This window comes from Thalassophryne amazonica, chromosome 4 (genome assembly GCF_902500255.1).
Source record: "Thalassophryne amazonica chromosome 4, fThaAma1.1, whole genome shotgun sequence".
In the NCBI taxonomy this organism is placed as follows: domain Eukaryota; kingdom Metazoa; phylum Chordata; class Actinopteri; order Batrachoidiformes; family Batrachoididae; genus Thalassophryne; species Thalassophryne amazonica.
In genome coordinates this window covers 72894392-72912591 of record NC_047106.1, presented here as the reverse complement: position 1 = coordinate 72912591, position 18200 = coordinate 72894392, and the positions used below count along the sequence as shown (strand labels likewise).

Here is an 18200-nt window from a genome sequence, read left to right as displayed (position 1 = left end):
TATAAAAGCCAAGATGATGGGTTGCATAGGTAATGGAACGCTTTGGTATAATACCTGTAAATAATCAGTTTTATTGCCAGTTTCCTTCAGACAAGTCAGGGGATGGATACATGAACATTTCCAAGTCACTGAATATGTCTTCGACTTTATTTACATCAATTATGAATTCATACAAACAGTATGTCACTCTATGGTGAATCTGTGTGGAGTAGACAGTTCTCAAAAACTGAGTGACTCTGCAAGAAGGAGAAGAGTGAGGAAAGACACCCAGATAACCCAGAAGAAGTTATAGACTTCTCTGGTTGTGATTGGAGAAATTGTACACAGTGCTTTTTTTTGCATTTTGTATCACCAGTTATACCGCTTCATGACGAAGTGGTACAGAGGAGGATTTTCTTTCATTAAAACATCAAATCTAGGCTTGCATCTCAGATGTACCTTCTGGCAAATTGTCGCTGAATTTGCAGCAAAAATATGTTTTTTCTGCTGTGCAGTGTCACAGTTTATTTTATTTTATGAACTATATCTGGCATCAGAGTGTGAATCTCATCTGTCCACTAAAGAGGAAAAAAGCATACAATGTATAAATCACACCAGTAAGACTTATTTTTGAAACTGGCTGCTATTGCTTCATGCAGCAAGAAGCAAAATTAATTGAATCTGGCATTATTTGTCGAGCTGTCTGGTTTTAATTGTGCAGTTTTACCCAGCTCGAGCAGGATTGACTCATCTACTGGAGGTTTAGATTCTGGATTTCATCAGTAGACAGTAGTTTCTGTTTTCCTCTTTCTTTTCTTTTTTTGAATTCAGCAGCATAGTTCCATTTGCTTATGAATTGCTCGTCATAAGAGGTAGGCAATACTTGGACTGACTACTTGATGGACATTAGTCAACCTTTAGTTCACCATTAGCTTTCCATTAGGTGAAAAACTAGCTGCTTCTCCAGTCTTTGTAGATGTCATCAATTCTGCACAAGTTCTAAACAGGTAAGTTTTTGGAGCATTCAACATAGCATTTTTCCAATGTCTTCCTCAGCATGGCTCTTAATGAAACACCTGGATCCTTTAGGGTGCACCACATATGACATCACACCCAGCTGAAGCACACTAGGCCACAATTGAATGGATTAACTCTGCTTTCTGCAACTCCAGTTTGCCAGTCATCATCTCTCTTTTTCTGCATTTATTTTCTCTAAAATCCCAAACATGCCCTAAAATTCATTTTGATTTTATAGTATTTATTTATAACGCAAACACCATGTTTGTGAGCCAAAGCTAACAGGCAAATCAGTGTTTTTGTACAAAGCACAAAGAACTCAAGAATAAACTTCTTCTTGTCACCACTGAACAGATGAAAATATTTGTCCAGAGTGAAACTGTGCATCTTTACCTCAATAAATGTAATTAAACATGTACACATTGGTAAAACATTATAGTTAGCCTTACCTTAATCTAGCTGTCTTCCTTGTTGCTGTTAAGGTTATTCATTCATTTTCTAAACCCGCTGACTCAGCCTGGAGAGTATGTGAAGGTTGTTCCCTCTTTTTATTCAAGGGCGTGCTCTTTCAGTTTGAGAGTATAATTAATTAATTTCACTTGTTCTCTGTGATCCAGTATGTCATTGTTCAGATCTTCTTGTTTTATGGTGGTTGTTATCCTGCTTAATTGTGCGCTGTTGCCACCTTTCTTCTCCAGCGTGTGGATCACAGTACCCCATTCAGATGAGTATATTGGAGCAGCTTGTCACGTGTGCATTATCATCATGTGGCCATAGACGATAATGTAGTATTCTTTATATATAGGTTGCTTTTAAATACATGTCACAAGACCAGCAAACCAATAAAAACAAAAACCCAGTGATTTATAATCTTATAGTCTTTTGCAATGCTCCAAATACAGGTAAACCTAGTTAACTCAAGCAAGTTGTGTACCACAAAATCAGACCGTGAGTTATCTGAAACCACGAGTTAATGAGGCTGAACAAAAAAACCTAAAATCATCTTATTTTACCATGTTAGAATAGGTTTGACCATTTGAAGTGCAATTCCTTCCTGAATGGTGATGATTTCTTCATCTGAAGTGGGTTTGGGATCTTCTTCTACCTGAACCATCCCTTAGTTATGCTGCTATAGACGTAGACTGCTGGGGGGTTCCCATGATGCACTGTTTCTTTCTCTTTTGCTCTGTATGCACCACTCTGCATTTAATCATTAGTGATCAATCTCTGCTCCCCTTCACAGCATGTCTTTTTCCTGGTTCTCTCCCTCAGCCCCAACCAGTCCCAGCAGAAGACTGCCCCTCCCTGAGCCTGGTTCTGCTGGAGGTTTCTTCCTGTTAAAAGGGAGTTTTTCCTTCCCACTGTAGCCAAGTGCTTGCTCACAGGGGGTCGTTTTGACCGTTGGGGTTTTACATAATTATTGTATGGCCTTGCCTTACAATATAAAGCGCCTTGGGGCAACTGTTTGTTGTGATTTGGCGCTATATAAAAAAATTGATTGATTGATTGATTAAATGGGCTGCTGCACTTCAGCAATGAGGGCTTTGTCAGTGCGGACAGTTCTGGATAATTCAAAGTTTTTGGATGCGACCTTCCTCTTTAGATCCTTCCTGCTGGTTCAGATTGGGCTGGAATTTATACACACACCCGCCCCACATGCCCAAGGCACGTGCTGCCCCTTGCGCCCGAGGCACGCGCCACCCCTTATGCTTGTGGCTGGCGATGTTTTATACTCACGTCCACCCCTCCTAAAAACAGTCAAATCAAAATGGACTTTTTATACAGTAGTCTAAATTTTCTGTGTCCACAAATCAACTGAGAGTAAAGCCAAAACACGACTTACGTATACGCGAGTAAACAGGGTTTACCTGTATCCATGTTTGCCTGAAAACAAATTACAGCTTTTTTTTTCTTAAGCATACTGCCTCCTTTTATTTGCACTTCAGAACTACAGTTGTCCTTCGGTCATGGTGCTCGCCGTCCCTGTAGCTGTGCGATTCCTGCACAGAGGAAACCGGGAGCTCAGCAGAAACATGTCCAGTTACCTCTCACTGGCTGCCATCGCCAAAGCTGATCTGCTAGCTGAACACACAGAGGCCATAACTCTCAGTGTCTTAAGAGGTAGGACATGCACACACACACACACACACACACACACACACACACACACACACACACACACACACACACACACACACACACACACACACACACACACACACACACACACACACACGTTTCTGTATGCAAAGGTAAAGGTTATTCTTGCATTTTTGTATCCTCTTCTAAATATCCATGTTCTAAAGTAGACATCACCAGGTATGTTTATACGAAGACATTCTCATCCAAACCTGTGATCTTCATCTTTCAGCAGTGTACACAGGTACTGTATATCCTCACTAACATTTCTGCAAAATTATTCTGAAATCCACCAGTAAATGTTCAAATGATCACGTGAACACACTTCCTATATAACCAAATTCCAGACCTCACACTAGCAACAACATATGTGTGCCATAACAAGGTTAAGAATGGTGAACCCCCCCCAGAAATCTTTCACTACAGCCCCCTTCTTTCGATAGACAATATGTTAAAGCTCATTAGCAGAGTGAACGTCCTCCAGAGGTCAAAGTGTTTACTTTCCCATAGAGACCTCTTTACCCTTCAGGTCAATGCCCTAATAACATGAAAAGAGCTGCTGTGCAAAAGCTCACTTAAAACACACGTTTAAAGTTCATGTTCACATCATATGAACATGAACTCTGTGGGGCTCTGTGTGCAGGTGTTCATCTTTGTGAATCAGTCTATTGTTTTGCCAACACGCTGGAAGCTTCCGCTCCCCTACTGTGAGTTTGAGTAGAGAGCATGATTTATGGTGGAACGATGTGACCAACATTAGACTCAGCCAGCATTTTTTGTGTATCTTTAAATAAAGATACTGTGTCAGTAACATTTTCAGTATCGTGATGATCCTGAGAACAAAGGTCAACAAGATGCTACAGGAGTTCATGCAGTGCGTGGGATTACTGTGTCTGTTTTGTCTCTGCATTGGATCCTGTGGAAATGCCACGTACTGGTCCAGAAACGTTTTATGCATAAAAAGTGTAATTTGCAGTCGAGGCCTTTTTAAAGTCAGTAGAATGAGAGAAAAGGACCCCTGTCCATCAGCTGCTGCTGTTCTGACAGTTGGCAGCAGAGTTGGACACAGCAAAATCCTGTGTTAATTCAGCCTGCAAAGTGTTCAAATTAACACTACACCTTACTTTATGTAATTATCACTGTTCTGATTTAAAGTAATACTTGATAGTGTTTAAAATGCTAAGACTTTAAAAGCAATAGCTTTTTAACACTCAAAGTGTCACCTTCTGACACAAGAAAGTGTATTTTAACACATATACAGAGTGTTCAGAATAATAGTAGTGCGATGTGACTAAAAAGATTAATCCAGGTTTTGAGTATATTTCTTATTGTTACATGGGAAACATGGTACCAGTAGATTCAGTAGATTCTCACAAATCCAACAAGACCAAGCATTCATGATATGCACACTCTTAAATTGGGCTATTAGTAAAAAAAGTAGAAAAGGGGGTGTTCACAATAATAGTAGCATCTGCTGTTGACGCTACAAACTCAAAACTGTTATGTTCAAACTGCTTTTTTAGCAATCCCGCGAATCACTACACTAGTACTTAGTTGTACAACCACAGTTTTTCATGATTTCTTCACATCTGCGAGGCATGGAGTCAACCAACTTCTGGCACCTTTCAGCTGTTATTCCACTCCAAGATTATTTAACAACATTCCACAGTTCATTCACATTTCTTGGTTTTGCTTCAGAAACAGCTTTTTTTATGTCAACACACAAGTTCTCAATTGGATTTAGGTCTGGGGATTGGGCAGGCCACTCCAAAACATTAATTTTGTTGATTTGGAACCAAGATTTTGCTTGTTTACTAGTGTGCTTGGGGTCATTGTGTTGTTGAAACACCCATTTCAAGGGCATGTCCTCTTCAGCATAAGGCAACATGACCTCTTCAAGTATTTTGACATATCCAAACTGATCCATGATACCTGGTATGCGATATATAGGCCCAACACCATAGTAGGAGAAACATGCCCATATCATGATGCTTGCACCACCATGCTTCACTGTCTTCAGTGTGAACTGTGGCTTGAATTCAGAGTATGGGGGTCGTCTCACAAACTGTCTGCGGCCCTTGGACCCAAAAAGAACAATTTTACTCTCATCAGTCCACAAAATATTCCTCCATTTCTCTTTAGGCCAGTTGATGTGTTCTTTGGCAACTTGTAACCTCTTCTGCACGTCTTTTATTTAACAGAGGGAATTTGCGGGGGATTCTTGCAAATAAATTAGCTTCACACAGGTGTCTTCTAACTGTCACAGCACTTAAAGGTAACTCCAGACTTTGATCATCCTGGAGCTGATCAATGGGTGAGCCTTTGCCATTCTGGTTATTTTTCCATCCATTTTGATGGTTGTTTTCCATTTTCTTCCACGCATCTCTGGTTTTTTTGTCCATTTTAAAGCATTGGAGATCATTGTAGATGAACAGCCTATAATGTTTTGCACCTGCGTATAAGTTTTCCCCTCTCCAATCAACTTTGTAATCAAACTACACTGTTCTTCTGAACAATGTCTTGAACGTCCCATTTTCCTCAGGCTTTCAAAGAGAAAAGCATGTTCAACAGGTGCTGGCTTCATCCTTAAATAGGGGACACCTGATTCACACCTGTTTGTTCCACAAAATTGACAAACTCACTGACTGAATGCCACACTACTATTATTGTGAACACCCCCTTTTCTACTTTTTTTTACTGATAGCCCAATTTCATAGCCTTAGGAGTGTGCATATCATGAATGCTTGGTCTTGTTGGATTTGTGAGAATCTACTGAATCTACTGGTACCTTGTTTCCCATGTAACAATAAGAAATATACTCAAAACCTGGATTAATCTTTTTAGTCACATAGCACTACTATTATTCTGAACACTACTGTACATAATACACAAACACATACACAAACACTCGCCAAAGGTTTCATACTGAGGGCCCTATCTTGATGTATAGCCAGGCATGCACATAACTGGTACTCATGGTGCTTGTGCGTGCTAAAAATAAATGACGTGCAGCAGAAAACACAAGGGAAGTGCTTCATAAGAGAAAAGCAATGACAGACTAAAATGTTCCCCTCTGCTGTGCATCAGTGGTGTTTAGCACACACGAGCACGATGAGCACCAGCTATGTGCACCCCTGTGTATAAATGTCTGAAGCACGTTGCACAAAGACATTTAGGACCTGATTTGCTCAAGGTTTATGTGTATACAGATGTGCGTAAACGCCATTGCACTCACAAATGCGTGCATGCCGAGTTACAAACCATATGCAATGAGGATAGCATTTGACAAATGTGTACAATAGCAAGTATTGTCCATTTCGTGTATTTGCCTTCATGAATATGCAGTTTGGGGGTTTGTCCACATGAATGTGTGAAATTACGGGAGGGAACATGCAAACAGATGAGGTTTGCCCACGCAACGTGATTTATCAAGTTCAAAAGGAAATTCAACAGGTGCCGACTGCTTCTATATTTTGCAAGTTTTAAACCTTGACCTTTATTGCACTTGACAGAATGCTATTCCAGCAACACACAGACTGCTACTTCCTTGTACACAGAATTAAAATAATAAAAAAAAATCCTTAATTGTAAATGTTGGCCATATAAGATTTTAACATTTTATTTCATGTTTGTTTCTTTAATAATAAATGCCTCTGAACATACCAGAGTACATTTTCATGATAATTGCAATTATTAATGTGTCACGTTGTGTCACAGAAATAAATGCATGCACATCTCGGGATCTATGTTGGATGAACTGTGCATTTTGCTGGTACACAGACCAGGGTTTTCCCCAGAAATTAATCAGGAGATGCTCTACCATTTTGCCTTTTTCAAATACCAATGGAAGCGATTTCCGGCAACTTCAGCTTTACATCTTATGGCTAGGATTACCCAGTGCCTCAGCAGCATATGCCTGTATGGCAACGGAGCCCTCTCCCCGCCAATCTCGAAACTGGTGGAGGAGTATAAATGCACTAAAGAAAGGCTTGAAATGACCCTCACAGAATCTCGAGATTCTCTCGTCAGAGGTGCTGCTCCCACTTTAACCACAGGGAGAAAGTGGAGGCCATGTGCAGCAGTGGGACAGGCAAAGTCCACTATAAGACATTGGGATATAGTGGGCCAAGTCCAGCATGGCAGAGGGGGCCTAGGTTTGGGAGCAGCAACAACAACCACATGGCAGAAGGTTACTACAGCTGAACGTCGGCGACTGGTGGTTGATGAGGTGCACCACCAGGAGGAAGCGAACAGGTGTGCCAGAGCTGTGTTCCAAGGCAGGCAAGGTCGATGGATGAGGTGGGATGGTGTTGAGAAGACGAAGATCACTTGGAGTGAGCTGTGGAACATGGAGTCTAATATGCTGAGCTTTACCATCAGAGCCACATATGACATTCTGCCCTCTTCAACCAATCTGCACCTCTGGTTTGGAGAGGATCCGGTGTGTCTCCAGTGTCTTGCCCCAGCAACCCCGAAACACATCCTGGTGGGATGCGAGATGAGCCTTATCCAAGGCAGATACACCTGGTGTCACAACCAAGTGCTGAAGTGCCTGGCTGCTGCACTGGAGAGCAAGAGATTAACCATCAACGTCATGCCCCTAGAAGCCCAGACTCCCTTCGGCAACCAACATTTTTCATCCGTGAAGGGGAAAACCGGTCAAACAACCGGTTTCCTCCAGACGCATGTCCATTGAACGCAGATTGGGAAATGCGGGTAGACCTTAGTCAGAGGCTCACATTCCCACCCGAAATTGCAGTGACCAACCTGTGCCCAGACCTAGTCCTTTGGGCCAAATCCTGCCGACGTGTCTTCATCGTGAAACTGAGAGTCCCTTGGGAGGAAGCCATCGATGAGGCATTTGAAAGGAAAAGGTTGCGATATACAAACTTGGCAACTATAACAGAGGACCTATACTGAAATGTATACGTGCATCTAGTGGAAGTGGGTTGCAGAGGATTTGTAGCTAGCTCCACCACAAGGCTACTAAAGGAGGTTGGAATCAGAGGACAAGCACAGTGGAGGATCATCAAAGAGCTTGCAGCTACTGCCAAAAGAAGCAGTCACTGGCTGTGGCTGAAGCGGAAGGAGATGGTATGGGGTGCCAAGTGACCTCATGGAGCCTCCGGTGCGACACACACCCAGGCCTGATCAGCCTGTGGTGGGCCAGCCTCGGGTGAGAGTGTACTGTGATAAAAGCCTGAAACACTCAATGAAGCTGGGGTGCACAACTGATGATGTGTCATATTGGAGACACCAGGCGGACATCCCTCAATCCAACCCCAATTGAGAGGAAATCCCCATCAACAGCATTGTACCGATTACCAAGGGATTCTAACATCTAGTCCTAGTAACAAAACCTGGCTAAAAGGTAGTGGTAAAACTGAGAGGAAAACTCCATCAACAGCATTGTACTGATTCATCAAGGGATTTTAACATGTAGTCCAAGTAAGAATGTCTAAAATTACAGACTAAGGCCTTGTTCACATGGAAACAGATACAATCTTGATATTTGCTGTTTCCAAAAAGTGTTCGTAAACACGCTGTAGTATATATGCCAGGCCAGTATGTAGCACTGTGAAGCTTCCACAAACAACGGAGAAGAAGATGTGGAGCATGCGCATAACCAGTGGAAAGAGCGAATCAATGCAGCAGCAGAAGGTAGAAATTTACAGAGCAGCAGACTGAGAAAAATAAAGAATTTTAAGAAAAGGGGATCCACGCTGATCATCTGAAATACACTTATTGTGTGTTTAAAGCAAACCTGTGTTGATCTACTGTGTTGATCCACTGTGTTGATCCACTGGCTGCACTCCATCTCACAGACGAAGTGAAAAGACACACACATTATCACCCCATTTACACCGAGTCCATGACCAAGTTACGATCGAAGAATGGCCTCAGCTCGCCGTCACTCACACTGGCTCCCACTGGGGTTGCAGGCTGGTCACAGTAGGGTCTACTCTTCATGAAAAAAGATCCCTCCTGGTCGCCATCACTCTCGATCTCTCACCATCTGTCTCCAACAGGTTTGCGAGTGTATTGAAATGTTTAAAACACTCTCACTCTGGTTAATAGATACATGGGTCTCATATATGGTCTTGATAAACTCTCATAAGTCTTAACTCACTCAACTTGATCCTGTGGGTGGTCATAGACTCAACTGACTCTGCATGGGGTTGCATCAGTGGTCGCGGATATTAACATATTTGTCATTCGCACAATTCAGTCGCAATGCAAGTTTGTTGTAAACGCAAATAAGGCTGGTCTCATAACTGAGACCAGCCAAAACTTGTGAGAGTTGACAAAATGTCATGATCTTGTAGGTCTTCTATAGGTCTCAGTCTGGTGTAAATGGGGCGTAAGTGAATCACGTTTTAGTATTTAAAAAAAATGTATTGATTCAGCAGGTGGGTGGTGGCCCAGCTGCAGAGCCGGATGGCTAGAGCCCACTCCCAGAAGCGCTGTTCCTCTCCGATTATATAAATTGGAAAGTATATGTCAACTCTTCATAGGTTGTCCCACATGTTCCATGCCTTTTGAGACGTGGAGACTATATGGTGAGAGGTACAAATCCCATTTGAGTAGTTGGCATGGAAGTTTGGTGAATTTTTTTTGGTCTGTTCAAATATCAAGTGATGCGTGGGCACCACCTCGCAGCTCATGTGAGGGGACAGAGAACAGCTGCGAACGCCCTCCCCCCAAACTGCGTGAAGTTCCTCGCAGATGCCGTTTGCAGGCTCACAGGTTCACAGCCCAGTGAGATACAACTGTTTGTGCTGGATGATGCATGCACATCTGTACTCACTGCATGTGCGTTGTGCTGTCAGAATGCAGCATAGTTATTACGCCTGTAAGGACGTAGTAAAATCACCTGCGTTGATTTATTTGTCTGTCTGTCTGTTAGCAGGATTAAGTCAAATCTACTGCATGGATTTTGGCAAAATTTTCACCACAGATAGACTCCATTAAATTTTGGAGGTGATCTGGATCCGGATTCTGGATCAAGTTTCACTTTATGTACGCCTTGAAGGATTAAATCAAAACTACTTCATGGATTCTCACCAAATTTGCACCACAGATAGATATTAGAGTATGGAAGACTTCACTGAATTTTGGAGGTGATCCGGATCTGGATTCTAGATCAAGATTCACTTTATATAGGCTTTGAAGGATTACGCCAAAATGACTTCATGAATTCTTACCAAATTTTCACCACAAATACATATTAGGCCATTGAACACTCCATAACATTTTGGAGGTGATCCAGATCCGAATCCGGATTCTGGATCAAGATTTCATTTCACTTTATATATGCTTTGAAGGATTACATCAAAAATACTTCATGGATTCTTAGCCAATTTTGCACCACAGATAGATATTAGGGCATGGAAGACTCCACTGAATTTTGGAGGTGATCCAGATCTGGATTCTGGATCAAGATTCACTTTATATAGGCTTTGAAGGATTACGTCAAAATGAGTTCACGAATTCTTACCAAATTTTCACCACAAATACATATTAGGCCATTGAACACTCCGTAACAGTTTGGAGGTGATCCAGATCCGAATCCGGATTCTGGATCAAGATTTCACTTTATATATGCTTTGAAGGATTACATCAAAACTACTTAATGGATTCTCACCAAATTTGCACCACAGATAGATATTAGGGCATGGAAGACTCCACTGAATTTTGGAGGTGATCTGGATCTGGATTCTGGATCAAGATTCACTTTATATAGGCTTTGAAGGATTATGTCAAAACGACTTCACAAATTCTTACCAAATTTTCACCATGAATACATATTAGGCCATGGAACCATAACATTTTGGAGGTGATCCAGATCCGAATCCAGATTCTGGATCAAGATTTCACTTTATATATGCTTTGAAGGATTACATCAAAACTACTTAACAGATTTTGACAATTTTCAACACAGATACATAGTATTAGGCCATAGAACACAGCATTAAATTTTGGAGGTGATCTGGATCTGGATTCTGGATCAAGTTTCACTTTATATAGTCTTTGAAGGATTATCTCAAAACTACTTCACGGATTCTCAGCAAATTTGTGCCACAGATAGATACTAGGCCATTGGAAGACTCCTTTGAATTTTGGAGGTGATATGGATCCAGATCCGGATTCTGGATCAAGTTTCACTTTATATAGGCTTTGAAGGATTATGTCAAAACTACTTCGCAGATTCTCACCACAGATATATATTTGGCCATGGCAGACTCCATTAAATTTTGGAGGTGATCCAAATCCAGATTCGGGATCAAGATTTCACTTTATGTACGCTTTGAAAGATTACGTCAAAACTGCTTCACGGATTTTGACCAGATTTTCAACACTAATACATATTAGGCCATGGAAGACTCCATTAAATTTGGGAGGTGATCTGGATCTGGATCCGGGTTCTGGATCAAGTTTCACTTTAGATAGGCTTTGAAGGATTACTTCAAAACTACATCACAGATTCTCACCAATTTTGCACTACAGATAAATACTAGGGCATGGAAGACTCCACTAAATTTTGGAGGTGATACGGATTGGTGGATGTCAGAGATCTCTGATTGCTCTTGTTTACCAGTGTGTTTAAATACCATGGTTGCTTTTTTCTTTCTCTCTCTCTCTCTCTCTCTCTTTTTTAACTTGCCAGTATGTGAACACGATTAAGCAGCAGAGTCTGTGCATAATGAAGAGCAAGGCGCACACCAGCGATAGAATGTATTCTTGATCTACCATTATCAGAACACAACAGAACGGGTCACAGCAGGAAATTATATTAAAGGTTACCTCGAGATTTTAGGACATTCTCAGTTTCAATGAGAGTGGTGGATAAATAGAACAGAGGACATAACAGCACAGAGTGCAATCCATTTTACAAGATTAGACAAACATTGAAGAACTTAGCCTAGGCTCATGTGTCATACATCACACTGACAAAGTGAGGAACTTTGGCATAATTTTTGATCCAAGTTGTTCTTTGACCTCCACATTAGAGATATTATGAGGACTCGTCCCATCCTGTCTATGGCTGATGCTGAGACCCTGAATCATGCATTTGTCTCTTCTAGACTGGACTACTGCAATGTTCTATTTTCTGGTTTACCGCAGTCCAGCATTGGGGCTCTCCAGTTGGTTCAAAATGCTGCTGCCAGACTCTTGACAGGAAGCAGAAAGTTCGACCATGTTACACCCATTTTGGCATCTCTTCACTGGCTTCCTGTCATTGTGAGGTTAGATTTTAAGGTTCTGCTATTAACCTATAAAATTATTCACGGACTAGCACCTCCCTACTTAGCTGACCTAATTAAACCCTACGTACCGGCCCGGGCTCTGCGTTCTCAGGGCACAGGACTACTTTGTGTCCCTAGGGTGAATAAAAAGTCTGCTGGCCACAGAGCCTTCTCTCATCGTGCACCTGTTTTGTGGCATGATCTCCCTATGGAGATAAAATAGTCTGATTCTGTCAAGACGTTCAAGTCCAGGCTTAAGACACATTTATTCTGCCATTTGTGTGGTTAGCATACTGGCATATTATGGAACTATACTTCCTGTCCTTTGAAATGAATTTTATTAGTAATGGAACAGGTCTGGGCCTCAACTTTATTTAATTTCTGGGTGTGTTACTATTTTCTCTGTTTTCCTGTTGGTTAGATGTAGTTTTTCCGGGAGACTGATTCTGTTCTTTTTCTCTCTGTCCGAGGTACAGGTACCGGGATGGCTACTGAAGACAGGGTGCGGGACTGTCAGACTGCACACTGCAGCCTGTGTTTGGAAGGGACATTGCTGCAGGACCAGGCCCATTCATGGCATGAGGAGTGCTGGATGACACCTGCCTGTGGCATAACCGCCTGCATGGACTTCTCATCAAATACACATTCTTTTGTTATTATGTCATGTTGTTTTGATTTCATGTTTTCTGTTTCTTCACCTTTGTCAAGCTTTGCAAAAACCTTGTAACTGTTAGAATGGCCTAAGCAGTGGGTCACTCCTCTGAATCTGGTCTGCTTGAGGTTTCTTCCTCAGTGTCATCAGAGGGAGTTTTTCCTTACCACTGTTGCCTCTGTGCTTGCTCTAGGGGTTCGTAAGGTTAGACCTTGCTTGTGTGAAGCGCCTTGAGGCAGCTTAGTTGTGTTTTGGCGCTTTATAAATTAAATAAATTGAATTGAATTGGAGAAATGATGATTGTAAATATAATATAGATAACATTAGACAAATCAATGAAATATATTGCTGTTTGAATATGGAGTTGTCTTCTATGTATATTACATCTGGATAAAGAGATGTCACCTGCATCTGCACCTGCATCCAATAATTTAACTCAAGTGCTGATTTTATTTAATTTTGCACTCAGCTCCATTAACGTGCCAAATCTTTGTTGTACTGCTGTCTATGTTACATTACTGTCTGCTGTCAATTACAGTTTCTCTTTGTAAATTGCTTGCGAAACTGTCTCCACCCCCAACACGCAAAAGCTTTGATTGGCCACGCAATTTAGCATTTATCTGTACTTGTGACCTGTCCAGGGTGTACTCTGCATCTTGCCCAATGCATGCTGGGATATCTCTAGCCTCCCTGTGACCCTTAACTGGAATAAGTGGATTCAGGAAATGGATGGATGGATACTCGTATATTTGGGGCCCAACATGAATTACATGAATTGGAGTGTGTCCAGTTTGGTGACCTCATAATTGCATCTCTGCTTTTTTGCTGATGATGTCGTTTTGTTGGCTTCATCAAACAGTGACATCCGATGTGCACTGGGCAGGTTTAAGGCCAAGTGTGAAGTAACTGGAATGAAAATCAGCACCTCCAAATCTGAGACCTCGGCCCTTTGTCAGAAAAGAGTGGATTGTCCCCTCTGGGTCAAGGGAGAGTTTGGCCGTGTTCAGACTGCAAGTAAAAATCTGATTTATGTGACTTGAATCTAATTCGATGTTTCACGTCTGAACAGTCAAAAGTCACATGGAATCCATTTTTTCCAAATACATTTCAGGCCTCATTTGTGGGTAGTCTTTTGTGACTTTTCACAGCAAGACATCCCAGTGAACCTGTAATGAGAAATGTGCCCCGGATACTGTTTCTCTTTCGCTCTCTCTGCTCTGATCAGTTTTCATACAGCTCCAGTAAAACCCATTGCTGCTGCTTGTGCCAAAAAAGGAAAAAAACGTTTGACGTGTTTGAAAGGATGTGCTATTGATTGACAGCCATAGAAGCATTGTAGTGGGGGAGAAGGGGACAGAGAATGCATGCAGGCACCTCACACACACACACACACACACACACACACACACACACACACACACACACACACACACACACACACACACACACACACACACACACACACACACACACACACACACACTGTCATGCTTCAAACACATGGTGTGATGTGTTTCTGCTCTGGTATGGGAAAGTGGAGTGAGAGATTCAGGTGACAGCTGAAGGTCCTCTAAATATGCAGCTCTGTGCTCCATCCTGTTTGGCACTGTAACATTAGGATAGCAACCAATGTGGATCAGAGCTTGCTACAGGACACACAGATCAGATTTTGTCACTTGCTGTATGTAATGTCGACAGTCAATCAGTGAGATCAAATTTGCAATAAATCTGATTTGAACTGGCAGCCTAAACAAAGCCTAATTGCCGAAAATGACCTAAAGAACAAGGTCACAGATGTACACAGCTGAAATGAGAAACTAAACTGTTCCATAATAAAAATTAATAAAAAATAATCTGAGAGTGGTTTGGAGATCAACATGAATCTAAAATCATTTTTAACAAGCCTCATTTTTAACAAGCCTCTCAATTGCTGATGTATTTGGGAAATGCTCATTTAACAAGCTTTGTTAGAGCAATTTTACAAACATCTTAAGATATTAAAGGATTATTAAGTGAGCGTAAGGTCTATTTTGCACGCTACGCTCGGCCCATACTGTCAACACCTCGGTCTGATGTTTTCTTGTACAGACTGAGCAAGCAAGGTTAATAATTTATTATATATATATATTTGCTTAACAGATGGTCCAGTCGTTAGCTGTTTAGATTTTTATGAAATATGGTTTGGTTTGGTTTTTCTAATCATGTTTTTAGCTTTCTGGTTTGTAACGAAGTTTTCAGTGTGTTTTTGACTGTTTGGAGCTGTGTTTTCATCTTGTTGGTCTTCATATTCCTCCATATTCTTTGTTCGCTTTTTGTTTTGTTTTATTACATGCAGTGAAAATTGTAAACAAAGTCACAAATCTGATACGCAATCCAGACCGACTGTCATGGTAACGGTCTGATATAGGAAAATATCAGACTGGAAATCAGACAAACAGAACACATGTACTGTCATAACCATATAATAATTGGAAATATTACCCAGATCTGTCAGTTATGAAGAAGAATCATGCAGTAATAAACTGATGATCAAGACAAACTGCATTTTCAAGTAGGTCCAATGAACCAAAAAAAAATAAAAAATCTACAAACAGGTTGTGTTCTTGCATTTTCAGATGTATGTTTCCTTGTGCAGTTTCAAATGCAGTAATTCACCCCACCCCCACCCTCGTCCACCTCAAACCTACCGCTGTGACTGTGGTCTGAACATTACTCCCACATGATGGTGTTTTAACAAGCTTGGAACCTCCACCGCCGCCCCCCCCCCCAAAATCCTCTTATACCAGCATTGACTCATGAACGCAAACCTCCATAAGTATGCAGAAACATACACTCACACATATGTATACGTGCAGCACACAGATCGGATAACGGATGACCTCTGGTTCCCAGCAGCCCCTCTGTTCAGGAAGTGAGCTGATGTAATGGGCTTTGGGTGAGGTTGACGATGGGGGTGTCATGTGTTGGACTCTGTGCAAACAAAATACATAGATTGTGTGCATATGTGTTTGGTTGTTCATAGTTTGTTACTGAAGGTTTATCCTGCAGCATCCAGTCAGTTTTCACTCATAACTCCCCAGTTTGGTGTTTTCCTAAGAAAATACTTTTTCATTGCCTTTTTTACATGCGTGTGTATAACAGTACAGTCGATGTGAATGTGTGCATGCATTTAATAGTTGTAGAGAGCCAGCAGAACTATATGCTGTGATGGTTTTATAGCACTACACAGTAAGCTCCCTTAGAATGTTGACATGATTAGATACCACGTGAACAAACGTGTGCTCACACACGTACGCACTGCATTATGTACATATGGCTTCAATGCGATCTAGAGTTACTTCTTTGTGTAAGTAGAACAGAATCTAAAGGTAGAACTGAAGCCTGGAAATCTACATTGTCTGCCAAAATTTTGCGTTTTGCTTCTGCTGAAAATTGCATTCATTTACTGTGCAGTTTAGGCATACAGTGAGGCAAATAAGTATTTGATCCACTGTGGATTTTTCAAGTTTTCCCACCTAAAAAGAATGGAGAGGTTTGTCATTTTTCTCGTAGGTACACTTCAACTGTGAGAGACAGAATCTAAAAAGTAAATGCAATAAATCACGTGTGATTTTTAAGTAATTAGTTTGCATTTTATTGCATGAAATAAGTATTTGATCCAATCGAAAAACAGACCTTAATATTTGGTACAGAAACCTTTGTTTGCAGTTCCAGAGGTCAGATATTTCCTGTAGTTCTTGACCAAGTTTGCACACTGCAACAGGGATTTTGGTCCACTCCTCCATACAGATCTTCTCCAGATCTTTCAGGTGTGGAGTTTCAGCTCCCTCCAAAGATTTTTTATTGACTTCAGGTCTGGAGACTTGCCAGGCCACTCCAGGACCTTGAAATGCTTCTTATGGAGCCCCTCCTTAGTTGCCCTGGCTGTGAGTTTGGGGTCATTGTCATGCTGGAAGACCCAGCCACGACCCATCTTCAATGCTCTTACTGAGGGAAGGAGGTTGTTTGCCAAAATCTCACAATACATGACCCCATCCATCTTCCCTTCAATGCAGTGAAGTCGTCCTGTCCCCTTTGCAGAAAAGCACTCCCCAAAATTATGTTTCCACACCTCATGCTCCACGGTTGGGATGGTTTTCTTGGGGTTGTTGTCATCCTCCAAACGTTAAGTGGAGTTGATACCAAAAAGCTCCATTCTGGTCTTATCTGACCACATGACCTTCTCCCATGCCTCCTCTGGATCATCCAGATGGTGACTGGTGAATTTCAAACAGGCCTGGACATGTGCTGGCTTGAGCAGGGGGACCTTGTGTGCCCTGCAGGATTTTAAACCATGACGGCGTTGTGTGTTACTAATGTAATCTTTGTGACTGTGGTCTCAGCTCTCTTCAGGTCATTGACCAGGTCCTCCTGTGTAGTTCTGGGCTTTCTCAGAATCGCCCTTACCCAGCGAGGTGAGATCTTGCATGGAACCCCAGCCCGAGGAAGATTGACAGTCGTCTTGTGTTTCTTCCATTTTCTAATAATTACACCAACAGTTGTCTTCTCACCAAGCTCCTTGCCTGTTGTCCTGTAGTCCATCCCAGCCTTGTGCAGGTCTACAGTTTTGTTCCTGGTGTCCTTAGACAGCTCTTTGGTCTTGGCTATGGTGGACAGGTTGGAATGTGATTGATTGAGTGTGTGAACAGGTGTCTTTTATACAGGTAACAAGTTCAAACAGGTGCAATTAATACAGGTAAAGAGTGCAGAATAGGAGGGCTTCTTAAAGAAAAACTAACAGGTCTGTGAGAGACAGAATTCTTGCTTGTTGGTAGGGGGTCAAATACTTATTTCATGCAATAAAATGAAAATTATTTAAAAATCATGCAATGTGATTTTCAGAATTTTATTTTTAAATTCTGTCTCTCACTGTTGACGTGTACTGACGATAAAAATTACAGACCTCTCCATTCTTTGTAGGTGGGAAAACTTGAAAAATCGACAGTGGATCAAATACTTATTTGCCTCACTGTAACAGAGAAATCACATTCTATAACTCGACCTTCACAGATCGAGTTATAGAATGTCAGAGATTGAAGCTACAGAAGAAGAGAGCTGCATTTCACAAATGGTTGCAAACCAGAATGTGCCTGAGGAAGTTGTGTCATATATTGCCTTTCAGCAAG

The 18200-nt window shown here is 41.5% G+C and overlaps 1 protein-coding gene across 3 annotated transcripts in view; it reads left to right on the top strand.

Moving 5' to 3' along the window:
* Positions 1-18200, top strand: part of veph1 (ventricular zone expressed PH domain-containing 1) — a 294852-nt gene that overhangs the window by 59898 nt on the left and 216754 nt on the right. For all 3 annotated transcript variants that reach the window (XM_034168109.1, XM_034168110.1, XM_034168111.1), the window contains one exon: positions 2943-3117. In XM_034168109.1, coding sequence (XP_034024000.1) covers positions 2943-3117 — 175 coding nt within the window. The remainder of the gene's footprint in view (positions 1-2942; positions 3118-18200) is intronic.